This window comes from Acipenser ruthenus, chromosome 17 (assembly GCF_902713425.1).
Source record: "Acipenser ruthenus chromosome 17, fAciRut3.2 maternal haplotype, whole genome shotgun sequence".
Classification (NCBI taxonomy): domain Eukaryota; kingdom Metazoa; phylum Chordata; class Actinopteri; order Acipenseriformes; family Acipenseridae; genus Acipenser; species Acipenser ruthenus.
The window spans coordinates 23,490,250-23,517,911 of record NC_081205.1 but is presented as its reverse complement, the minus strand read 5'-3'; the positions used below and the strand labels follow the sequence as shown (position 1 = coordinate 23,517,911).

At 36.7% G+C, this 27,662-nt stretch overlaps 1 protein-coding gene across 1 annotated transcript; it reads left to right on the top strand.

The window, feature by feature from the left end:
• On the top strand, window positions 1–25,945 carry LOC117422832 (vertebrate ancient opsin-like). The gene is made up of 4 exons (XM_034038030.3): window positions 1–576; window positions 4,411–4,739; window positions 14,940–15,173; window positions 23,656–25,945. Exons 1-4 carry the CDS (start codon window positions 216–218, stop codon window positions 23,908–23,910), a joined length of 1,179 nt encoding a protein of 392 aa, XP_033893921.3. The 5' UTR covers window positions 1–215; the 3' UTR covers window positions 23,911–25,945.
• The last annotated feature ends 1,717 nt before the right edge of the window (window positions 25,946–27,662 follow it).

Here is a 27,662-nt window from a genome sequence, read left to right as displayed (position 1 = left end):
TGTGCTGCCAGGTACCTCTAAAGACCCAAACCTGATTTCTGTAAAGGGGAAAACTTTATTTTGCCTTCTTTTGGTATCCGAAAAACCAACAAACTATCTCGTTGTGCTAGAAATGATTGCCAAAGTGAACAAAATTAATTGATTGTAAAATCTCACTCAAAAAAAAAACAAAAACAATCAGCCACATAACTTTGTTTTCTTAACCTCACGCTGAGATGATTGTATCCAACGTTAGTTGCACTAGGGATAATAGCGCTTGGTGTGCAAACAGTAATGATGGCCACTTCGAGGCTGCGGCGAACCGTAATATGAGCCCTACTGGACATCTGATAGTGGCTGTGTGTCTGGGTTTTATCGGTACCCTTGGATTTTCAAACAACTTGCTGGTTCTTGTGCTGTTCTGCCGCTTCAAAGTGCTGCGATCGCCCATAAACCTGCTACTGCTGAATATTTCAGTCAGCGATCTGCTCGTCTGTGTGGTGGGGACTCCTTTTAGTTTTGCAGCCAGCACGCAGGGACGTTGGCTAATAGGGAAAACTGGATGCGTCTGGTATGGTTTTATAAATTCTTGTTTAGGTGAGTTTTTTTTAAATATAATATCTACTGAACTGGAATGTTTTCGTCTGTGTGTTTATTGTTATTGTTATGTTAACTTGATGCTCGTTTTTGTCACTGTAACATTTCAAAATAATCTGCTTCCTGATTTTAAAATTTAAAAAGTATATTGGTCGATCACGTTTATCATTTGTTTAGTACAGGTTACATACGAAGAAAAACAGAAACATTCTTTATTATTTATTCAATAGTTCATATGGTTATACGTTCTACAGCTGAAAATAGTCTGGTTGATATTCTATAACAAGAAAACGTGTACCAGTACATAAATATATATTTACATTATACTCCAAGTATAATGTACAGTGCAAGCAGGTACAACACCACAGTGGCAGTCTTTTATAAACTACTGGCACGTTTTAGATTGGACAAAACATCACAGTGTCGAAACAAATAACTAAACAAACGCATCAAGTCGTTGCCCTTCATCCACAAAGTTAGGGAAACCGTTCTTACGGTAGCTAACAAAAAATAAGTACCCCACTACAAATACTTGCAGAGTCTATATGTTACATAAACAAGCTCAGGATACACAACATTAGACAGAAAACTACAGAGCTGGTATTTAAACATGGGCTTGTTGTATAAAGTAAGGAACAACATTCTCAAATGATTATTTTCACTGCAAATGATACTACACCTTCAATGTTTGGGGTATTGATTCAGTACTGTAAAACAAACTGAAATATTCAACGCACTTGATTCTGTGAATCCTTTAAACTTTAATGTCCTGCAATTTTATTTTGGCAACGCCTGATATTATAATTGGTTGTCTTTATTGACCATCTGTAATGTTGTTCAATGAGTCTGAAGTATACTGCACTGCACGTATTACAGTAGGTGGTCCCTTCTTAATAGATAGACACAGCACAGGTTGATCAATAAAACCATTTTGCAGAGCTCTTTCTTTATTTTTTATTATTATTTTAAATTTTAGTACTGAGGGACAAACGAGCTACAGTCAGAACAGAACACCCCCTGCTATTCAGTCCTGGGTTTCTGTCTATCAGACAACCAGTTTATGCTGAATTGTATGTTGTTTCTTTGATGTGAACCAATGTCTTCAGGTGAGACAAAGAAACTAATTTCAACCCCCCCCCCCCCCTCCCACCTAATCAATACGAACCACCAAGTACAAAACCACTCAAACACAATCCTGTCTGACACTTCACAGATATTGCTTCTGTCCAGTGAACCAGCAGGAGCTTTAAATTTGGTACCAGTAGTTAATGGATTACTGCAGAATGTGTCCCTAACACTGTTTGTAATCAGTATTGAAATAAACGAAATATAGTAATCACCTTGAGTGACTCAGAGTTATCCAGTTATGAGGGGAATACCATTCATCAGTATACATTCTCCAGAAGATTCCTTCATTTCAAGGAATCTGGTTGGTTTAAAGCAGTTTTGATTACAGTAACAGAACTGATGCAAACGAAAGCAGAACAGCTTGTGTAGGGGCTTCAAATACATGAAGGAAAACAATATTTAACACTGCTTTTCTGCAATGCAAATTGTGTCACATTTTATATACACATGGTGAAAGACAATGGACTGTGTTTTTTTCTGTATTTTAAAACATTTGCGCTTCTAAAGTTAAAGGCAATAGCAGTGGCTACAGTCATGCAGAGTGCAGTCAGACATCAAGAAAGCTTCCAATAATAGCTATGCAATCCCAGCACAGTCTGGATCTCAAACCCCATGCCTATTAATACAGGGACTCTGTCAAGAAATGAGGTGGTGATTTTCTGAAGTGTTGAGAGCACTACTCCTTTGTACCCTATCCCCAACCCAAGCAATTATTGCAATAGATTCTCGTTACTGTAGACAAATAACTTCTCCATTACACAAATTGCGTGCCTTAATGTCTCTGTTTTACTATGATTTGTGCACACTTAGTCATACATTTACATATACTACATATGTTCTTTGAAGCTTTAAAGAATGATAACATGTTCCTAAAGTGAACATAATCCATTGAAACATGGATTATGCAAGGATAATGTCACCCCTTCATTTTTTTAATGCAATTATATGCAATGCAATTAATGCCACACTGGATAAGGGTGTCTGCTAATAAATAATAATAATAATAATGTTGATTTTTCTTTTTTGTACTATTATATATTTAGTGGTCTGGTAAACATAAAGCTGCTATCAGTAACAATCTTAGTTTCGGCATGTGATGACAAAAACTATACAATTAACTGACAAAAGCCTGTTGGCATTATATGTTTAAGTCTATTTATTTGATAACTGCCATATGACATTTTCCATATCCCTGACAGAAAAGCGTGGTTGTGCTGTCTTGTCTCTGTGATGTCTAAACCAATGTCAGTAGTCTCTTGACAACAAATCCCATTCACCTGACAGTTTTTTTAACAGAAAAAAATCATTTTAATATGGCTCCTAGGAATGAGATAGATGTTCTTTCATTCTCCCATTTATTTATGCATTTCAATCCCTGACAAAGGAAAATAGCCCAGTTTTTAAATAATGAGATTCATGCTGTAGGTTTGATTCTTTCTAATTACCCTACAAACCCATTATTAACAGCCCCAGAGACTCCTAGCAATGTCTTGCTGGCTCAAAGTTCAGTGAGAAGGCAGTATACTGGATCACTGGGAAATAAACTTTTACTCAGCTTAAGAAAGAAAAATAGAATTGCCATAATTGCCAATTCCAAAGACTCATCTAACTGAATTGTGTGATGACATTTATAAAGAGTTTTAAGGAGTATCTAGTAAACAAGAGAAACTGGCAACAGCATGGAGCTCACTTCTCTAAGCTCTTTGGAAATATATGCTTATCGAACAGGCAGTGTTGTGTTCCGGACTGTCCTTATGGATTTTGACCCCTGGTAGTCAGAAATGAGGTTAAAAGGTCTGTAACCCCTTGTGTAAGTCTGACACTTACTTGCCCAGTTACATTGGTGCTGTGACTGAGATTCTCAGGTTGGCTGCTGCCAGCTAGAAACCAGCTCCAGATTGCCTGTCTGTGTCTACCTCTAATATGAACATTACATGACTACATGAGTGATGACACAAAAAAACCTTAAGATCATGAACCATGGCTTTAAGGTACAGTGCATGCATCTTTTTTTGGTAAGTCTAAAAGTTCATCAAGTGAAGCTGACCTAAACAGCATTTCTGATTTGTAACAGTAAAGTTACATAGAAGAGAAAGGTCTGCGGAAGTTCCAATAAAGCTTAGCTTGTGCCTTTTAAAAGCTGTTGTGACATGGGCTCAAGTCGCTGTCTAGGGAAACAATAGAATGCCGGATCTAATATCTGCAAATGGTGCATTTGGGACAAGTACAGATGGCTTGTCTCAGTGCCTGTAATTGAAAGCCATCAGAAGGGAAAATTGTTGAGCATTGCTGACAAGGGTGGATGTATTTTATACAAGTTTATTTATATGTCAGTAGTCTCTTGCCAATTATACACATTCACATAACAGTTTTTTTGGAAACTACATCCTCTTTTTACCCAGTTTCCATTTCTTTGTATATCATCTTTGACCTCTCTAAGAGACTGTCAGCAAAGATTGTCATTAGTTTCAAACATGATGGTGGAATTTTGATGACTATCAGACAACTGAATTTGAACCCCTGACCAAAACTACAGTTCTCCTGTTTCTTCTTCTTTTTTTCTTTCCCTTCACAACATGTGAAGTGGCTTATTTAGGATATCTTGTACTGTTGATATTTTATTTTATAAATGAAATACAATGTTTTTACACACAGCACACGGGTCATGTTGTTCCCTTGTTAACAGTTGGTTCATTCTATTTCCAGGTACCGTGTCTCTTATTTCCCTGGCTGTGCTTTCCTATGAGCGCTACTGTACAATGATGGGCACAACAGAGGCAGACGCCACAAACTACAGAAAAATAGCCATGGGCATTTTGCTTTCCTGGGGCTATTCTTTCCTGTGGACTTTACCTCCACTGTTTGGATGGAGTAGCTATGGCCCTGAGGGTCCTGGAACAACATGCTCAGTAAACTGGTACGCTAAGGATGCAAACAACATCTCTTACATCGTATGCCTCTTTATCTTCTGTCTTGTAATACCATTTTTGGTCATATGCTACTGTTATGGAAAGTTGCTATATGCTGTCAAGCAGGTAAGTTCAATTAAGTCTATTTTATATATAAAGTTCACAGTCATAAATGACCCAATAGGATGTTAAGGAATACACATTTAGATCTGCATTTACTATGCATGCAGATAATTATCTGCCCATATAGCTTCATAGCTTCAAATGCCGTTTTGAATGGTTGCTTTCCCCCTTCTCTTTATTTATGCACATTCTTAGATGGTCACTGATGGGTTTTATAAATACGTTGTGAGGTTTGTGGCATAGAAACGAAACCACAGCAACACTGCCAGATCACGGTTTTAAATGTGGCCTATAGTAAAGTGTGTTGTTTTCCCCCCTTGGATCAGTGCAACTAAATTAAAAAATGTGAACACGCAAAATATCATCTGTCTTTAAAGTATAGTCTTTGCTGAGCCAGCAGGCTTACAGTACAGTCTTGTTCACAGGTGCTTGTTGTGAATCATACATACATATAGCATACGTGACAAAGAAGAAGTGACTCATCCTACTGAACTCTCTGGCCTGTGCCAATGTATATATTTACAGCTGCGTGTGCACTAAACACTGTGCGTGCTTGTGAGACAATGACATTGTATTGTTTTGTGCATTGCCTGCAAGAGTGATCATCTTTTTGTTTTGAAATGACTATTCAAAGTGTAATAGGTCGGTACGGGGTACACCCAGGGTCATTTCCATTAAGCTTGTTAGAATGCTGCAGAGGTGCATTGGCATTTAGTAATATTTACAGTAGATCACATGAATTCCAGTGATAGCTCTTGAGAACTGAATGGAAGTCTTTTAAAAGTCAAAAGATGACATTTAAAATCAATCATTCCTAAATGGGATGGAAAAAGCATTTTTACAATTGGTTTGACCCCGATTTTGTGTACCGTACCACTGTCGATCGCTAATAATACTTAATAATAAATAATACAAATTCTCAATCTCTTTGTTTTACAGTTTTATCTTTTTGTTGTCAGGTGAGTCACATGTATCTGGCCACAACACTACAGCATTGCTATAAGTACTTGGTTTCCTCTCCCCAATCACTTCCTGTGCTAGAGGTGATAGGACCCCACCTGACTCCTATTATCTGTAACACCAGAAGTTAATTTATTGTGTTGTAGCAAGAACAAATGTCTTCACCTGCGGTCAAAATAAAAAATAGTCTGGAAAAACAAAAAGTCAAAAATACACAGTTAGACATATTTCGTTTTTACATCTTGTCGACATCAAGCATCATTGCTAGCATCAATATTGATTTTCTGTACAAAGCTGCGATTGCATTGAAAAACATAATTGGTAGGCAGGTTGATAAGTATCAGGTTTTACAAAGACAGGTCAGATGCTTTCCTTTTTGAAAGAGCAGTTAAGATTTCTTATCTACATTTTAGAAGGGAAGAACGCATGCATGTAGTAGGATGTGATGTTTTGCTGATCACCGTTTATTAATCACAGTGATTAATAGCTTGCTCTGTATTTGTTTGGTTGAACACAGTCTAATCAAGGGATTGAAAGTTTGATGCAGGGGCTGATCTGCTGTGTTTGTTCTAAAACTTTGAATTCCTGTACAAAGAGATTTATCTTTGTGGAAGCATTTTTTAAATATACTGTATCACATGGGGATGGTAATTCTTATGAATAGTTCAAAAGCACTGGCTCCAGTCAGGTATGATAAGCGCTTCCAGCCACAGCTCTGTGAATGCACCTCAAGCCTGATACTCCCTGCAATACAGTCCTCCTACAGTCCTCCTCTCTTTCCAGTAGATGCTGCCAATTGTGCTGAGTATTGTGGTGTTTTTTCTGATGTATAACCACTAGGGGCTAGCTTGAAATGAACTCCTGTCACTTTCTTAGATTCAAACAGAGGTGAAAGTTAGTGAATTCACTTTTTGTGCTACCTAGCCCCCTCAAAGCAATATTCCTATGTCAGTAAAAGCGACTTGTAATCTGAAGGGTCAAATAAGACAGTAAGGAAAGCATCTGACAGAAAATGGTGAAAAATTGGTGCAGTATAAACCACATACAGTTGCTTGCATAACCGTTTTGCTTGGTTTCATCTTATTTGGCTGTAAGTGAATAGGAAAGATAAATTCAATTTTTTCCATGTATAAATAACAAATTGATCCTTGAGTATCTTTTGATAGACTCTGAGGAGCATTGAAATCAAAGATGGTTTCACCTTTGCTCACCTTTATAATACTATAACAATTGTGTTGAGTTGAGATAGATATTAAGAATGGAACCAATAATGTACTCTTTCTAAAATGTATCTTTGATTTGTATGTATATTTTATTGCTCGATATTCTAAATAAAAATATTAATTGCAGTTTGTACAGCGGTATCAGCTCTATGCTTCTGTGGAAGGGTGGTGGGTAATTCACTGACGCAGAGACAGACAGGTGTATTTGGAGTCACCACACAGGTGCCCAGTTTTATTTTCGTTTGGAGGAGGTATTCTCTTGGTAAACAAAACCACGGAGAATACCAGGAGTCTGGTAAACCAGTGATCGGGCAGTAGCACTCGCAGGTGCTTCAAACAAAACAATGAAAACAAAAGGCCAAAGAAAAAGAGAAAATAAAACACAGTAATAAACCTACAAAGAAAAAGGTGCTGCCCTTGGCAACGATATCCTGGCCGCCGCTACCTGCACGACCCGGATCTCTGTCCTACTCTCCCGGCTCGCTATGCTTGCCTATTCAATACTTGGGGTTCTGCCCAAAGGTACCCCGCTCTCCCTATTTCTCTCTAACCGGAGGCTCCTTTCTCTCCGCTGATCCTCGCTCCCGGCCAGCACTTTCCGCACATCCAGCGCGTCTAAAAAGGCAGACCTGAGGAAACAGCAGAGCATTATCTTATAGGGCCAACAATCTCCCCAAGACCCGCCTCCCAGCCATTCAGAGAGAGGGAGAGTCCACACACACTCTCTCCCACCTCCCCGTGTCACGGCCATGACTGACAGGCGGTTGTTGGATGACTGCCGCCCCCTCCTGCAGCACTGTGAACACGCCAGCAGAGTCAGCACAGATCTCTCCCCTATCACAGCTTCAAAGAGGGAGGTCCCGGGTTTGCTTCCTATCCATCAGATAAACAAGTCATGAGTAGAGCCTGGATTGCTGTCAAACACATGATCCAGTTGTTGGCACTTCACGTTTATTGACAAGGCATCATTCGAAATATAGATTGTGTATAGGGGCCTATTGTGTTGCTTCACTTATCTGCAGATGATATTGCTGGTGCTGCTCTGGAGAAAATGAGAAACAGCTATTCAATGCATAAAACTATCATGTAATTTCACCAATATTTTGATTTCAGATTCATAGCAGGTACAGGGGCAATGTAAATTCTACTGATTATTTGCAGCTGCTCTTTAAAAGATGAGCTGTACTCATTCAGACCACAATTCCCACACTGTCCGCTCGTTAAGCAAAGCTCACATGCTGTAACTACACCAGTCACGCTGTGTTTTTATCTCTATGTCCCCCAGATTTGCTTCTGTCAATCACCTCTTAAGTAAAATTCCTCAGAAATAACAAACTGCTTTAATAAGAAAACAAGGAAGATTACTTTTAAACATAATGAAAGACCTAACTGATTTCCTATAAAGGACTAACAACCAAGGCTTTGAAATCATATTCGTCTTTCTGTTGTGTTGTGTTTGGTTCTTCGTGAGCTTTTTAAAAAAATATATTTTTCAAATCAGTGCTATAGATTCCTGGTACTTTATCACTTCCTGTTACATAGTTTGATTGGAGTTATACTGTACCACTGAAATAAATCATAGGAACTGATTACTTACCAGGAGGCAACAACATCTATTGTGTCGACATGTCTTACCATGTCAAAGCGAAGAAAGCCCGCTGCTGCTTCTGTAATACTCACCATTTTAGATGAAGAAGGGGAGGAAAAGAAAAAAGCAAAACTTCAAAAAACAAAAAGTAATGCCAAAGAATCGGCCACAATATTTGTCTCGTTGACTTAATGATGTACCAGTATTTATTTAGTTGTTTTATTTCCAAGGATTAATCACAAGACAGATGCCTCATTTCAGCGGTGAGCTGCAAACTCAACTGTAGCATTATTTCAAATGGCCCAGACAACACATCACATCAAATGATGCTTTTTATATTCAGTATAATACGATTGAGTTCATGACTGTATTCTGAATATAAAAACAGTAAGTAATTTGTTTTTTTTACCATGTACCACTACTACCAAATATAATTGGCTAGTATTGAATTTGTTGCCATCATATCGGCAGCAAAACAGAACAGTTGCTGACTTGTCGCTGGGTTGTCGACAGCATGTTGCATAGAGTGATCACAGAAGACAATCTGCTGCACTCCCTCTTATTCTGTCAACAAAGTTGCTTGTGTGACCAGGCCTCAAAGGGATAAGGAAAATGTTCACCTCAGAAGTATAAACCTTACACATTTTGAGTCTTCCAGCAAGTAAAGGATCTGTTGGGAACACCACACATCTTTGATTTACACCCTTCATTTTACACCCTTAAAGTCCATAATGTATGTTCCATTTCTCTTTATACCAATCCTACAATTTTACACTCTTCAGAAGAATCGAGGTGTGTGATTTTTTGACCCTTACCGATTATTTTCCCTAAAGCTGTGGCTGAATCTGTGACTCGCTGTAGGCAATGTATTTAATTTTGTAACCATTAAAAGAGGATATTTGGCTTGATGTTAGTTGCAAGGCCAATGTAGCCTAATTTATCCCCTAATTTAAAAAATCAAAAGCATCCAGTGCAGCTGTGATGAAGATAGCATCCAGAGCAATGCTGTGTGTCCACAATGTCATTTATCTTTCTCTCTCTGTATATATATATATATATATATATATATATATATATATATATATATATATATATATATATATATATATATGTTTCATAAATACTAAAATGTATTTATTCCATGAAAACACACAAAAAGTAGGTATTTGATTTGTAATTCACAGTGCTTCAACCATCAAAAAACATGTACTACAGCAGTTGCTAGAAGGTGTGTCAGGGAGGATGCTTCGTAGTATAGCTCCTAGGTGTATATACAAATAGGCGCTACACACCCATTTATTGCAGTTAGAATCTTTTTAATGCTACTTTTAGATTGAATTTCAGTTAATTTGGAGGAAATAAAAAGTGGATTGAAACCTTGGGCTAAAAATAGAATACATTTCTACTTTAATTGGTTGAATGGCTTGTTTTTGTGCCATTCCAAGTGATTTACTCATTTTTCCTACTGAGAAATACAACATGAAAAAATACAACATTAAACATTGCTTCATTACCTTCTATTTATTCAGTTGTATATGAAAGACAAAAAGACTTCTGCATGTTAACAAAAGTTTACCCAAACAAATATGATCTCTGTAGAAAAGTTTCTCTTTTCAGTTATGGTTATAATTAAAAAAAACTACTTTGTAATGATCAGTTTGCTTTCTGTGATACAAATGGCCTGCTGGTTAAGTGGAGTAAGCGTTGGCTAACACCATGTCTGGATAATTAAAGTTGACCTCACTTATGAATTCATTATTTTCAAATTAAAATACTTTGTATTCATGTTATTTTTCATTGCTTGTTTGCTTCAGGGCTGTGGATGGTTGTGTTTTAGATCCTCGAGACAGAACGTAAGATTCAGCACAGAGAATCAGCAATGAATGAATGATTTATAGATTGCAATTGCAAATGATTTAATGAACTGTGATGGGCGCTCAGGGCCCAATGACTGTGATGGGCACTCAGGGCCCGAGTGAATGATAAATTTGGCTGGAGGCCTTGTCCTTGGGTGCCCAACGGCTACCTGCATTAGGCCGTCTGGAAAAACATGAACAGTTACATGCATCCCAGTGCCGCAGATAGGAAGTTGCTATGGGCCACTTCCCCCCAGGACGAGGTGACTGGGCAGGAGGAGGCCAAAACAAAAGAAGCGACATGAGAGAATAACACACAGAGCCTTTATGCACTTGCTGATGACGTGTTGGTTAGGGGCGGATTCTCCTTGCAGAAAAGCAACCAAGTTTACAATTATAGAAGTGATAGAAGCATGAGAGACCTGCCACAATGCTGACACACATTGTGTGACATTTGAGAAACATTGTAATATACTTTAGTATTTATTGATTGCATGCAGGCAGATGAACTGAAACATGTATTGTTATTAGATTGTATATGAAAAAAGCAATACAATATTAATTATAAAAATAAAAAAGGTTAATTGCAAAACAGGAGTCTTAGCATAATGCACCTACCCTATTTTCTTTTGTTCCATAATATACACTGGTTATAACTGATTTATACTTGTGTTGGAATGCATTGGCGTGCATGAAACTTAATCTTCATTCTAGTGAGAGCAGTGTGGGATTTTAAAGTTCATTCTTGGGAAAATGCAGATACTACAAAACTAATTCAGCAGCTGGCATCCCCAGCATGCTGCTTGATGAAAGCTGCATGCAACATTTATGGGCTATTTGCTATTCATTTGTTTTCAGTGCCCACAATTAATTTTTTATCTAACTGTCTGTGGTGACCTTTCTAATATCCTTCCAAGTGCTTGAGAAGAACAAGTTTGCAGGTCATAAGCTTCATTTGTGTGGTTTATAAACAGCATGCTGCTGAAGTAAACTCATTAACAGAGGGTAATACTGTATTCATTTATCTGACTTGAGATAGTGCTCTTTAAATGTTTGTAAATACATTATTATGTACTCTATACTAAGTTAGAACATTATTAAAAAGAATTACTTCCTAGCTGAACAGTGCTGCATTTTAACAAATTGTATTCGTGATATATACTGTATATTGATGGATGTCACGTAACACAGTAGTTTGCAGAAAGTTAGTATATTTTCTAACTAACAATATATTAGAAGTGAAGGAGAAACGGATGTAGAACACACAAGAAGACAAGCAACTTTAGTCTAATATGACTAGAAAAAAAAAATTCTATTGGGACCAGAAACTATAAAGAAATCGGAATGTTTCTGACAGCATTAAGTGAAGCGTGTACGGTTCCTGCTGAGGTGGCCCTTTCCTGATGACACATTATTCAGTGTATAGTGAAGCTTTCTGCCTAGTACTCCAGAACAGGTATAGGATAAATCATCAATCACGTTTAGTCATATTGTTGCAAGATCAGGAAGGAAGACACCATGAAATGTTTGAAATAAAAGCAAAATCATCTGAGAAAAAAGCTAAAATAATGACAGGCTATATGTGGTCTTAAGTTGTTTATTGTTACTTTTAGAATTGTAATGTCAGAAAAAAAATATATATATATATAATTAATAATGAGTTGGATGATATTCTTGACATTCCTTTGAATGGGTTGAATAATTAGATTCCCTGCAATGAAGATTGCGTTGGCAACATTAGTATTATTCCTGCTCTAAAATAAATATGGAAGATGCCAGTCTCACGTGCTGCCAATCCAACTCATCAGATTCATCAGAAAATAAACAAATGAATAAAATAGACTGGTCTGGTCTACAGAACCCTGTGAGGAATTCCTGTAAGTGAGAGTGCTATATCTTTCAAATGTCACATTATTGATTACTGGAAGACAGATCCTATTAAACTCTTACTACAAGCCTAGATCTGAAGATGTATTAGTGTAAGTTTCTAAATGACTAAAGCCTATATTCCAGGGAGGAAAAAACAGGCAAACACTGAAAAGTAGCTTGTGCAAGTTAAAGCTTCATTTTTGATCTACGAGTCAACATTTTTTTAATTTAAATTAATTTAACGTATTCCCAAAGAAGATAACAAAAATTAGGTTAAACTTAAAAACACTGATACCCATAAATGTAAACAAATCAGGAACAGCAATAAACACTCTTTTGACTCAGTAGACACCATACAGATGAAGCTCTCTTAATTGACTCTGATTCAATAAGAACAATGGGTCAGCATCTGTGAGACTAAGGGATGCAACCTACCACTGCAGAGAAGAATTATGAAGTAATTTGCTCGAAAATTCAGGACAGTTTATCGGTCATACCGACAGACTACAACAAATAGGCTCATAGTGTAACCACAATGATGTCTGGCACTGCTACTCTACACATTTGAATCAACAGGACAGCAAGTACAATAAAGAATGCTGTCTGTCTGTTTGCCCAGCATCAATTTGGAAAGAAAGTTCCATCCAATAATGGGTCAACTGGGACATTGTGGGGTGCAAAAGCAGATCAAGAAACAACTACACCCCTCTGCAGTCATTTTTAGATATTCACGTCCAATGGGAGACACTTTCTAATTACACATAGAACATTTGTACCTTTTTGTACAGGCTAGTAGGGTACAAAAATATTTTGAAAATGTACCTCTCTGAAAACGGTGCCTGCTGTTTCATTGTCACTTTGACTAAATTAACGTTGACACTGTGCTTAATGCCAAATCATTTCCCTCACTTTAAATGCCAGAGTATCAACAGCTGTGACACTTGCAGTTAAGAGACCTCTAAGCCACAAGACTCCTGTGTTCCCTGCAGCATCAAGAAAGTCTCCACGGTGACTTGTGCCCTCGCTGAGAAGAGATGTTTGCAAATCTCAAGTAATAAATTACATTAAGATAAATCTCTCATTAGGAATCAAAACATGATTTATGAAACTTGTTTAAGCGTTTCAAACTCAGTAAAGATTAATTGTTAGTTTGACACAGCAGGCTTTCAGCTCAACTTCAGGTTGAATTATTGGCATGTTTTAAACAAAGCTATGTAATAGCAGTCTTCATCTGCAGCTATATATTTTGCTGTCCCCTTGGCTGCTTATTAATAATGTAAGTATTCCAGATCAAGGGTGTTGCAATGCTCCCCTAAAAGATGTCCACACTAGGAAATGCAGGTGATTTATAAATCATTTTGTAACAAATTTACGATACACTTTGCTGGTAAGTGTGAATGAGCCTCTGGAACACAAAGCCTTAAAAAAACGTATTAAATCAAAACATCGGTGCTAAAAAAAAGATGCCTATATATGCGTTGGCTTAGTGGAAAGGCTGGCTTTGCCTATTAACTGAGACAGTACCATTACAAAATATTCTGTGATTGAGGTTTAAAGGTTGGCTAAAAATACATTAAAAGTGAAGGCTGAGCAGCGGGGGAATGGAAGAAAACACCAATTTCAATTCTAAAACAAACTTAAGATTACAACCCCTTAGAATAAATGTCTGAGCTTTTTTATTTCTGGTTTGGTAATGTCATTGGGTGCTTTTTTTATTTTTGATTAAATTATGGGGTTAGTTTCAGGTAAAGACCTTTGAGAACTTCAGCCCATTTTGGCTCTTCAATATAAAGTGATGATGGCTACAGCTATGCCCAAAAGCTTTGCCTCACCTGATAGAATAAACACATTTTGCTTCATAAAGTGGAATTAAACCTGCTGAATAATGTTACGTTAAGATATTTAATTACATACCCCGATAGACACATACTACACAAGGCTATTTGTGCTTCATTAATGTATTACAACAAGAAGACAGGCACACCTGTTTCCACCCAATGCTGTGATCATAATAATTATAATTTATACTGATAGGCAGTTAGGCTTTCTATTAGCCCCAGAGCACATGGACACATAGAGAATAACTGGCCACACTTTACATTAAGTGTCTCCAATTACTGTGCCTTTACATAGTTACTTAGTAAATACATGTGTACTTACACATAATTACAACGTTATTATGCATAGTTACAATGTACTTAATGTGTAAATCTTTTTGTATGATATATGTAAGTATGTGGGTTTCAAATGAAAGATCAGGGTCAAAAATGACACCCAAATTTCTAATTTCTGTCTTTGACTCAATGGGGTAGCTGTCCACTGTACAGGCACATTGATTTACCCTCGCTCGTTAATTTCTTGACCCCAAAATTGTCTCAGTTGAATCAAGGGGTCCTCAATCACTTGAACGTTTAGCGGACAGCCAATCAGAGGGCTAGATTGGCAGCTATGATGGAATGAACAGGGATTTGAAGCTACTTGCTCTTTAAAATGAAAGAATTTCCAATGTCAGTACATTTGGTTTTGCATGTTTGTTTACGCAGTGGTATGTTCTTCTATGCCTGGAAATTTGATTGAATAATGCCATTGAACAGGAAAACAACATTTGTTCTAATATATGTTTTGATTGAAATCAGCCCCTGGGAAATGACTCTATAGAGCTTAAAGGCTTCTAAATACATTGTCCTTTTCCTTTTTTCTTTTAAAGGTGAGTGGTGTTAATACAGGCATGGGACGAACACAGGAGAAGAGGGTCCTCCTCATGGTGGTTACCATGGTGATCTGTTTCCTGCTGTGCTGGCTGCCCTATGGGATAGTCGCTCTTCTAGCCACATTTGGGAAGCCTGGTCTCATTACACCAGAGGCCAGCATCATCCCATCACTGCTGGCAAAGACCAGCACAGTTGTTAACCCGATCATATACATATTTATGAACAAACAAGTAAGTGTTACTTAGTAGTCTGTTGTGGTATGAAATAAGATAACTAAGTAATGACCCCACTTTTGTTGTTGTGCTACATGAATCAGGTTAGATGACGTTTATATTCTTCCTTGCACATCCTTTTATGAACCAGTGATAACATTATCTTTCCTTTTTCAGAAACTTGGAATATGCCTTACCTTTTTATATATTGGGCAGCAGTGTGGAGTAGTGGTTAGGACTCTTGACCGGAGGGTCGTAGGTTTAATCCGTGGTGGGGGTATGTAAAAATAATGTGATATTTTGTAACAATTGTAGGTCGCCCTGGATAAGGGCGTCAGCTAAGAAATAAATAATAATAATTGATATCTTCATATTGTAAAGGTAGAAACCCTTAACAAATGTTGAACAGGCACACACATGAATTTACGTTTCATTTTTAGTGATGTTGACCTTTTGTTTTTGATTCTCTTGATTTTTATAAACAAGAAACAATGTAATTGTAGGTTACAGAGTAGATAGATATTTGATATAGGTTTCTTCTTTCTAGTTTTATAAGGTTTTAGAAACAAAAGGAGCAAACTAGTTGTCAAAAATGACTAAAAACAAATTATTTGAAAAGGTATAGGGTTCAGTGACTAATAATAGAACATGAATGATTCCATTTGTATATTTATGTCACAATAGCAGTATAGATAATTATCAAAAAGCAAGGTTTTATAGAAAAGAAATAGCAGTATATGGTTAATGACTGATTTTGAGTCCCAAGAATCACAGACTGTTTTTTTAAAAATTAGTGAAAAATAAGATTAGGTGTGCATTTTAATATATACTTTGCTTCTGTTACACTAAAATCAATGCATCTCCCAATCAATGCTTGATTACAAGGTCAACCGACAATATAATTAGTCTTCTCATTGGAAAACTAGACTAGAAGGGAAACTGAGCAACCCAACCCTCATGAAATGTCATGCTAAATGTTGGATTGGATTGCCTTGCCCTGTGTGATGCACCTGCCTGCGTTGTCCGAAATCGTTACAATATTAAATATATATATTTCTGTTATTAAAATAGGTAGATACTAGCAGATACAAATATTAATTTCAGGTTTAGACCAGATATTTTTAGTCGAAAACTTGAAATGCTTAACTACAAGGGTAGTCAGATTGTGCGATTTGTATCAACTTTAAAAACCACGACCAAATGTATTCAATTAATTAAATATGTATAAACATTTGTACACTTTGTTTAAAATCGCTTTTGTGTAATTAGGGAACTAAAGTGGAATTGTATTTGTTAGGGGTGAGTTTACAGCCTTAGTACAGCTTTACATGCAGAAGTTAATTGCCATTGATTGGTATTCAATTGTAAAGCTGACAGAGGAAGGCAGCTTTTTATGCTGTACAATTGTTTGCGTTCATTTAATATCTGCCAACAAAAAAACATGGTAAAGGGAATTACTGTGAAAATCTGAGTAATTGGTACATTGTGTAAACAGGAAATTCCTATTACTATTTGGAATCCACTTGTTTGCATAATTGTCTTGTTACATAAATATACAGTTAATATTTTACTTTTAACAACACTGCTTGAGTTATAATGGCTAGACCAAATAATTTGTTTATTTTTTAATCCCTGCCTGGACACTTGTGTCGATCACTCTTACAAGTTAGGCTAAATTGCATTAAATTGATTTATTCATCTTTAATGAAGTGCATTTCAGAAATGTAGGCTCTGGTTTATGCATATTGGACATAAATGTGTGAGGACATGTATCTTAAAGCCACAGGATGCTTTGCAATGGTGCACAGCAGGGAGGAAGCCAATCTTGCGAGCTGCAGTTTTCCTTAGCAATTTAACTTTACCATGCCCTCTTAATGGATGAATTATTAAATAATGCCAAGGAGATTATATTTTAGAAGTAAGATTATAAACAGCTTATGCTTGTGATTGGTATTCCATAATAAGAATAGATGCTTTTGAAATGATAGTGAGCATGTTAAGGGCTTTGTTAATAAGTAATGTCGCGTATGTCACTTCATTTGGCAACGAGGACAGTGTTTGGAGGATGTTAATCAAAGACTATTGAAAAGGTTCAGCACTGGAAAGGCCCATTGTGGAAGGTAATTAAAACCCCAATTTGCAGCATAGCACATAGTCAGATAAGGTCCGATCTGTATCGCCCACGTGATTCCATTAAAACGTAATATTCTCTAAATATCTTGGCGGCCCTGTAAAGGTAAGATTGGGTACTATATGACATTCAGTGTGTCATCATGAAGAACACATATTTTCAACCCAGTTGTTCTTCATACTCTAGGTAGTACAAAGATGAACATTGCATGTATCTATGCAAGCATTACCAACCATACCGTGCACATGACATTTTTTTGGAAGTATTGCAGCATGCTATACACAAGATGCACGGAGTACAACCATGTGGTGTACTTGGGTGCAGTTTACATGCATACCATAAGTCACAACTTACATGAATACTAGTACTGTACATATATAAACACAGTTAAAAGTATGAGTGATCCTATTATTCCTCTGCTATTAGCATACAAGAGGAGCACTCTATACAAGAGGTGCCCGCGTTATACAAGGGGTGTTACATGAAATTGAACGACTAATCTCCATGGTGTCCTATTTATAACATCACACCTCAGGTGTATATTACTGCCATATACATGTTTTCAGGCTTTTGTAAATAGTCTACCCTTTTTTTGCTTCTTGCTTTTGAATAATAAAGTTTTCAATGCATGGATTGACGATTATTAGCTGTCTGATATGTGACTAGGAAATGGATTGTTGACTGTACCTATGTTTGAAATTGTATGTAAAAGGATGTCAAGTCTGAAAAGTAAAGTGGATTTATTCAGCAGAGCTTGCATCATTCAAGCAGCCACAGTACAGTAAAAATGTGAAATTCCTGCTGTGTAGGGACACCATAAGCAGCCAGAACAGCACTGATTCAAATCAGAGTGAGTCTAGAAGGTGCATGTATTGATCTGGAGGGATATGTGACCATTCCTTTATGATTTCCTTTGGAAAATTTGAGGGTGGAAATCTGCAGCAGTCTGCTGTCAAGTGTGGCCACCTGGGTCCTTATTTTGATGCTGAATTAAATCGAGCACCTACTATCACCCCTCTATCAGTCTGTCCAATCTGCTGTCTTGCCTAGCGTGACTGAAACTCACTGACATGGATACACAGTCCCAGCCAACAGCAGCTATTATTGTGAGAGCAAATGGCGCTCTGTAATCTGCGTCATAACTGAGGTCATTGCATGTGGGGCTTTGCTAACTCCTCATTGCTAAAGGGCATTATCTGATGAGAAACTGGAATTTCACAGATTACTGAAATACACCGTTAATGCTTCTCAACAAATCAATTAATCACGATAAGCCCATTTAAAAGTGTGATATTGGCAACAGGTGTTTTCCTTTTTTTCTCCAACCCCTGTATTATATTATGATGTTCTCCTGTCCCTTGCTTCTTATTTTATTTAACTTTTTAGTTTTCTTTTTTAATTGAATCAGCTTTAAACTGCCTTGCTTTGCACAGTTAGCGAAACGTCACAAATGAGGCTTTATCCAGGCATCAAAGAGATATTATCCTGTATGTCACGTTCAGTCTTCAATTCCTCCCAGCCCATACTATGGAAATTGTGAATTGAGGCGAGTTGAAGACTAAATATGCTGTACAGATACAAGTAGCACTATCTTGTTCGAAGACCCACTGCAACAGAACAAAGCAGGCCAGGCCATTGGAAAGAGAAAGAGATGGGTAAGTAAGAAAGACATTTTAAATTTAGAGAGGAGAGATGTGTCCTTGTGCTAATGTGTCTGGCATGGTTTTTATTACAAGTATAATGCAATCATTTAAAACTTAGTCACAAAAAAGTATATTATAAATGTAATTAACTCTAGGAAAGGAAACCAAAGTTAACTCTTTCACTCCTGGAGAGCTTTTTATAGTTACCAACTATTTTAACAAACAGGGTGGACCTTTGGTGAACCAGCGGGTCAGTCCAATGATCCCATCCCATTTGTTGCACAGGTTTAGTGGATCACAGCTTGACATGGAGCTTTATACAGCCTAGCAGCTTTTTTTCTTGCACTAGCTTTTGAACTTCCTTTCATACAATTCTCCTTTTTTCTATGATACATTTTGTTCCTTTCTGTGATTCTATCTCCCTTTATTATCTGATGTTGTAATCGACTGGTAGCTGTTTGAATATCGCTGGATAATTATTGTGTAATTTTTTCTGTTCCACCTAAAAGGTTAATAAACAAATCTTTAAAAATGTGTATATCTCTTTTAACATATATTTCTTAACCATGTCAGAAATCCTCAGTAATGGGAACTGGTTCTCCAAAGTTCTGCAAAGTTTGATATTTGTGTGTGGGTTGTTATCAAGATCTGTGTTTTTAATCATGAACAACTCTTGTCTAGGCAAGTGTTGATAAAGATGTGATGCATGAGGGAATTGATGGTTTGCAGCACAGCACAGTGCTGTACAAACTTATTTTATTCTGAATATTTTATGTGAAATGGATTAATGTTTTGTTTTTGTATTTAAATATACTGTACAGTGATACAAAGGTTAAGAGCAACTGTTTCCTAGAACTCCACTCTGACTTCAAGAAGTACCGTATTCCTTTGAATTTAAGAAACACTTTTTTAACCATTTTTTGCTTCTCAAAAATAGCCTGCGTCTTAAATTCGAGTGATGCGTGTGTTAAAATCGGCAACAAAAGTTATGACTACCCGAGTACACAAACAGCAACGTGACTGACTGCCGAGAAAAGATGAACAAAGACACTGCTGGGAAAAAACAAACCAAGCTTCCTGAGGAATTCCAAGAGAAACATTTACAATTTCAGCATTTCTAACAAACAGTACCAGCTTGGAGAGATCGGGAATGGTGATCAGACCCCTTATTTGTGGTTGCTGGGTTACATGTTGCCTGATGCCATGGAGTGTTGTGTCATGCTTGCAGTTCCAGGATGTGTGATGCTGTAAAAGTGAGTGGTGTTGTGTGTACGACAGAGACGCCATCTGAAGTATTATACAGTGCGCAGCACAATAAATGAGCTCTGTGGTTAATCTACAACAACACTGTTTCGTGTCAGTCTTGTACGATACAACAGCATAATTGAGGTTGTATCTTTGTAAGTGCATATTTATTTTATCTTTTATTTCTTTCCTCAAATTGAAGGTGGTAAATTTGGTATGCATCTTAAATATGAGGGCGTCTTAAATTCGAAGGAATACGGTACATTTGTCCTCTGAATCTACAGTTTTCACAAAATCTGTGGAAATTTAATTTAGGGAAATAGATGCTGTGTTTTACTGGCAGCTCAAAACTTGCCATTCGTAATGGCATGGCCCAATTCACACAAAGAGACCAGAATTGTCATGGTCTTGTATTACATATTTAAAGATATGTTTCTTAATAATGATTCTGTTATTACATTATTATACTGCATTTGTTATCCTGAGCAACTGAAGGCCTTGAAAAAATGTAGCATGCTATAAGTATACCTAGCACACCAAAATGTATACTAAGTATTCTACGTTTTCTTAAGGGAAGTCAAAGCAGCTCACTCCAATGAGAGCAATGCAGCGTCATTTGAAACAGGTCGACAGAGCCTGAACTGAGGAATCTCTCAACTCAGTTAAACATAGTTTATTTTCCATTCACTGTACTTGTAATATAAACTGAATGCTCCGGGAACGTTGAAGGAGCGCTGTGGTTATTTCAATCATGAGCATGGCCGAAGAGAACGTAGGACAATTATGAAGATAAACCTGTTTCTAACTTTACAGGAGACTTAAGAGCGGAATAAGTGAAAAAAAAACACATTTTATGACAGACTGTTTTAGTGGAAATATCTAGGAGAGTGTTTTTATCATTTTATAATGTTGTGAATTCATCCATAACCTAGTTTTGAAAAGGAATTAGTAACATAAATACAGCTATTGGAGGATTTAGACACTATTACAATTGAAGCCTAGTGCCGGAAATGTATTGGCATCTTAAAAATGAATCTCCAACAAGTACAAGAGTGGAAAGAATGTTAGAATGTTAGATAGTCTGTATATCTTGTTATTAAAAATTCTTCTAGAATGCTCTCCAGTGCTCTAACCTAAGCCACGCTTCCCAGCAGTCCCAGCCCTTACTGATGTAAATGCTCTTCGTTAACTAAATGTTTTCCTTTGGAATAATTAAGCATATTGCACAAAATATACGTATACCTAAGACTATTTATTGAGATTCTTTTTCTTCTATATAGATGTCTTCCTTCTAATAAAAAACAGGCTAGAGCAATAACAGGCTGAAACAATACTGTTTTTAATAGTGTGTATCTGAGGCCAAGTTAATTGTAAAATCTTCTAAATAAATAAACTCCTTAAACAATGTAATTCGGTTTGAGCTACTGTACACCAACTACCACTCATATTTGTTTTGTTAATGAATCTAATCAACTATAGTATTTCTTGTTCAGAACTATCGCATTGGTATTTGGAATGTAATTACTGGGAGATTTACAAAATGATTAGCATTCAGGCCTTAGGCTGCTGAAAAATCAAAGACCATCTGATAGATGCAGATTGCTAAACCAGAGGGAGTTGGGTAAGACTGATTAAATGCACTCCACATGCTTGAATACAGTATTTAAATTTCTGGATCACTGTTGAGCAAAAGTGTATTTGGAGCCCTCAGTATTTGGGACCAAGATATTTTCCATCTGGGCTGTTTGGGGTTCCATGTTGCAACAGACACTTCTTGTGATCTCTGTATCCGCAAATCATATAGAGATGGGACAAAATGTTATAGGTATGGCAGTAGATGGGACTGGCTCCACAGGGTGTTTAAAAATGTTTTAAAAGAGCATAATACAGCATACAGAATGTCCCATAAGACAGGTATCATGGGCATAATTGGTAATATTGGTTGTCTCTCTGTATCTTTCATTTGTTGTCTTTAAACAAAGAGGAAAGAACTGAAGTCATGTGGATGTGAGAATGTATGCATGCAAAATGAGGACCATCATATTTAACACACTCTGTAAATAAACAGCATCATATATGATATTGTGTATGATGTCTTATGGGATACCCTGACTAATGAAACATTACACTATGTAACACAATTTACATAGTGTAATGGGAATAGTAGCCATTTTCTATACTTTTGAGGCATAAGCAATTAGGAAATAACACTTACTACCCAGGAACCAAAAAAAAAAAAAAATTGTTACACGGTGTTATCACTGAACAAAAATGTAAAAAAAAATGCATTCTTGCAATTTACACTGATAGTAAAGCCTTGTTGCATTAGAAAACAATATTTCTCTATCAACTACTTTTTAAAGAGTTTTGTTCTTCCTTTTATTTGTATTAATGCATCAGATCCCCTGGATGGAATTATGCATGTTATAATACACTGCCTGCTATCTAGAAATATCTCTCATTAATATATTTGTAGGAGGTTATCAACATGTTGCATGATTGGAGGCTGGCGCTATGATGGTGATTTTCCCCTAAAGTCAGATGATAAAAAGAAATTGGGCAAACAGTCATATACTACAGATGATCTGTATAGAGAAAATAGTCTTGGTGTCAACAGTAAATTGACCAAATCCCGGCTCACTCACTGACTCACTGTGTGACCCTGAGCAAGTCACTTAACATCCTTGTGCTCTGTCTTTCGGGTGAGATGTTGTTGTAAGTGACTCTGCAGCTGATGCATAGTTCACACACCCTAGTCTCTGTAAGTCACCTTGAATAAAAGTGTCTGCTAAATAAACAAATAATAATAATAATAATAATAATAATAATAATAATAATAATAATAATAATAATAATAATAATAATAAATAAGTTATGTTTTTGTTGCCCAAGACATTCTACCCTGCTGTGCCACCATAAAATTACAATATTACATCTTCTATTACATATTATATATTTTTTTCCCCCATTTTACAACAATATAAAAATCCTTTATTTCTGTTTCCTATTTTCCAACAAATAAGCATTTAACATACAATAGAATATTAGGAAAAATATATAAATGTAATTGTCTGAAGCAAAATAAAAAAAATAAAAATAAAAAAGGAGGTCACCATAACTTCTTACATGTTTGTTTTTTGAAGGGTCTGATACTTGAAATATTATGAAATATCACAATATTTCAGTGACCATCAAGCTTAAAACTGGACTGTCAAAATGCAAACTGGACTGTAAAAAGGCTTATAAAACATAGCAAAGTTGAATAAAGCATTGTGAAAGCATGGTAAGGCCAAAGAGGTATGGGAAAGCATATTTAAAAACATGAAAAACCATGGTAAACTTTAGTAAATGCATAGTATAACCATGACAAAGGCATGAGAAAACTGCTAAGTTACTGTGGTAAATGTTGTGTGGTAAATGTGATGTCTGTTGCCTCTCTTTTGTAACTTGCAATCCTATTCATGAATTCCTCATGTTTTAGTTCTACAGGTGCTTTCAAGCTTTTTTGACATGCCATAAACCTTCGTTCATCTCGAGCTTCAGGAGCACCTCCAAGGCAACCAAGCTGGGTCGTAAAAGCAGAACGGTAGACCCCAACAACATCACCGTCGCAGTGGCTTCTATGGGTCGGCCATCTATCTTTATTCAGAACCGGACAGAAAGCAAAGGTGAACAAGGATTGTCTGTCGAGGGGTCAAAGCCTGTAGTGTCACTTGTTGCTCATTATAACGGCTGACATGCAGTTGAAGGAACATTTAACAAAATCATTGTCAATATCCCCGTCTGAAAACGGACAAAAAGGCACAGCAATTATCTGAATGGTTCGATACAGAGTTTGGAGAAGTAGCAATTGATTACACAACGTGTTCCTAAGTTATTGAACAGCACCAAGATCTTGTTGAAGAAGGTAATGGATTTTATTTTTACAAGATGAAAGCAATTTGGTACTGCAGCTTGCCAGGATGAAAAAGATCCTACAAAGAAAATACTAAGCTTTTTTTTTTCAGTGCTTGTAAATACTGCAAATAGAAAGGCATTAATGAGGTTTGTTTTACAAATTAAACCATTGCGTTGTGTATAATCCTGTAAATAACCACTGCTAGATAGAGGCTTTCAAACTTCCAATTTGCCTTCTGCCTTCTGTATTTAATAATGTTAAAAAGGGAAGGATTTTAAAGATGGGCTGTATAGTATGTCCATACTTTAATGTCCATATACTTTATAACAAACACAGTCATTTCAATATGTTTTGTCCACTTTTTTTCTGTCCAAAACAAATAGAATGAATGTGTATTACACTATGTTTTTTTGTCAATAATGTTCAATTGCGCAAACTGCTTGGTTATACATTGTTTTCTGTGAAAATGTTAGTCATTTGGTTTAATTTACAAGCACCTTGCACCCGTAGACAAGTATGAGCACAATTGCTGAGGTGTTTAAATTTTGTATTATTATGCAAAGCATGGTAAGTTGCATCAGTAAAATTGATTAAAAAAAAACAATATCAAAGCCTTATGTATAACAGCATTCCACCAACATAAGTGTACCTGTCTGCTTGCACAATGCTCATATTTGAGGGGCATGGCAACAGCATATAACAGCATATTATATAATGCAACAGCCAATGATGGGTGGAATCACCAGTCACAAAGGGTGCAGATTTGATACAGATATATAGAAACACCCTCCTGGACACAAATAATTACTGCAAGAATACACACACTAGAAAACTAAACACAAGAAACTATCAGTCACCCCTCAAAAGTAGCTTGAACCAAATAGGTCCTGGTTGGAGAAGATAGTCCTGGGCTGGAAGAGCCACAAGTGAGGGCCTGTCCTATAGGTATTTGCAATCAGTCATCTCCCCTTCATTTTCTTACTGCTTGTATTCTGCTTTAACAAAGGCCTAAAACATTTGCACGTATTTTTGATAATTCAGCTTTGAATAAAAGGTCACTCTGCACGAAACAAATAATTTAGGGTAGATGCTTTTACTACAGTTCAGCATGAATGAACCTTTCACAGTAATCGTTGCTCTCGGCCATTGTCACTAATAAAAAAGCATTGTTCTGAAGCGGTTTAATTGCACTAATGGAATCAGTGTAATGGTGAGATACGGTTTTGATTGTAATTCTATCCATCATGCTTGGCTAAAACAGGTAATTATATAACTAAACCAGAATATTTTTAAACAGCATTGAACGGTAGCAAACACACATGCTATGAATTGTTTAAATTCATACTAATTTCTGACCTCACATGGCCAGATGTTCAGTACTGGTAATGAATAATACATATAAAAAAACAACTAACATGTGTGGTATTTTAAGTATCTGCACCTGATGGTGGGACTGGTTCAATTAAACAAGTTAAAACAGGACAGGGGGAGCGCCAAGACTCTGTCTGTAAGAACCAACTTTGTAAATGATGTAAGAATAGTTTACAAACACTAGAAAACTAGACACTGAGGAAAACATAAAATGTGTAAATATACAAATTAGATTTAATAATCATTTAAAGTTAGATGGCCAAAATGAGACCTTCCAAGATTTTTTGTGAATCTTAATATATATTGTTTACGGTATTATGCTAGCAATTATGTTTTTACTGTGTGGTGAAATGTATCCAAACGATATCTGACAGCTACAATGAGCTGCTGTTTTTGTGTTAGTCAGTGTGTGTACTGTAGCAAGCAAAACATGTTATGTAAAATGATAATGTGCTATAAATGTTAAAATGTGTATTCTGAAAAATATATGTTTTAAAAAAGGTCTTACATACAGTATGTGTTTTCTGTTGAAGGGTTGCAGTCAAATAAATATTCTTTAAACACTGATTTAAAAATATATATCTATAATGACAAAGAAGCTCTAGAGGTTAGTGTCAAAAACCCCAAATGTCACTTTATGAAATATGAATATAATCCAGTGGCCACATCCAAATCCCAACTGAAATTGATTTATACAGGTTGAATTTTCAACAAATAAGGGCAACCCTTTCCTTTCTCGTTTTTGAGAGATCAGTTCCACAGGGAGACCTCTTACGTATATTTGTAGCAGACAACACCAAATTATGCAGCCACCCCTTGCACAGTAAATATATACAAACTTAAACAAAAAAAAAACTCAAAAGGTCATATCTAGCAGTAGGCAAAATCTCTGCAGATTTATTCTAAAAATGCACCAACCAAATGTAAAATGCTGTCTATTATTTTTTCCAATTTACCTGACATGTTCAATGTGGTGATCTTTCATACAATTGAGATAAATCCATGTCAGAAATGGTCATTGTATTCATGTTGTGATTTCTTGCTACTGCTGAGTTCAGCTTTGCAGAATGAAAATATTTCAGAGTATCTGCATTGGTGTAAAGCCTGTCAAGCATACTTTCACTGCTGCTAACTATGCCTCCAGCCATCCCCAATCAAAACTGCATCTGTCATCTCAGCTCTGTCAAGCAGTGCAGCAATAGATGATCAGGCCACAAGTCAATGGCCTCATTCTCTGTGCCATGATTTATAAAGCAGATGGGACAGGCAATATATATATATGTCTCCTTTGCATCTATATACATTGTTATGAGGCTACGTTTAATGTTCATTTGTGCATATGAAAGCTGCCATAATCATGCAGTAATGTGTCTAACAGTCTCACTTTAAATTGCTTTTTATAAACATACAAGAGAGAAAGTCAATTTTGTTATTTAATTTGGTCGTGTAGGGCTGGATATTGATTCGCTTTACTGCAAACTTTATTGGAACAACATACAAATTGCCACACTACCAGATTGAGCAGTGAAACTAGGTGAGAACAACATTTAGTTGAGCTGCAAGAGCTAGGATATGGGGAGTGAAATTGACTGACCCCTGCGGTGTAATGCAGATGAAGGCAAATATTCCAGGTCTTTATCAGCTCTGGCAAGAAAGTCTGGCTCTTTTGGGTAGTTCCGTTCTAGGGCTTTAGTGGGTCCCTGAGTGGTTCACAGCAGCCTTTCCTGAAGGTAGAGATTAAAGAGTGAAGGATATCTATTGATATAGGGAGCCGGGAGGGAGCAGAGGGGGGTGGAACTCTTGAGGATCCCTCTGAGTGTCAAGCGAACTGATGCGATGGATAGGAGAGTTGGAGAAGGGATGGAGTTGAGGCGGCAGAAATACTGAATTCCGGAGATGTAGGCTTTAATGGTAGTGGGGGCTAAGTGGAGAGAATCCCTTGCCAGGGCGATGAAGGCTCATTAAACGGGATGGGATGTATTTGGTTTTGAGTGCAGAAAGTTGTAAATGTTTTCCATCTGGTAGTTTATGCTGGGGTTAAGGCTGTAGCCATGTAGTGATGAGCAGATTGCAGAAGGTTGGAGAGTGTTGTATTTAGTTGAACAGCAGATGTTGGTGTTGCAGAGTTTGATGAGGGCTGAGGTGGCAGCTGGAGCTGAACGAATATATGAAATCGACTGCTGAGGAAGCTCAACGCCCTTTGCACCCCACTCTGGAAA

What these genes read in the sequence shown, in the direction of transcription:
- LOC117422832 (XM_034038030.3), top strand. Translation starts at nt 216, where the DNA reads ATGATTGTATCCAACGTTAGTTGCACTAGGGATAATAGCGCTTGGTGT. An exon ending in TTTTATAAATTCTTGTTTAG is followed by an intron (nt 577 to 4,410) that starts GTGAGTTTTTTT and finishes TTCTATTTCCAG; the next exon opens with GTACCGTGTCTCTTATTTCC. An exon ending in ACATATTTATGAACAAACAA is followed by an intron (nt 15,174 to 23,655) that starts GTAAGTGTTACT and finishes CTCATGTTTTAG; the next exon opens with TTCTACAGGTGCTTTCAAGC.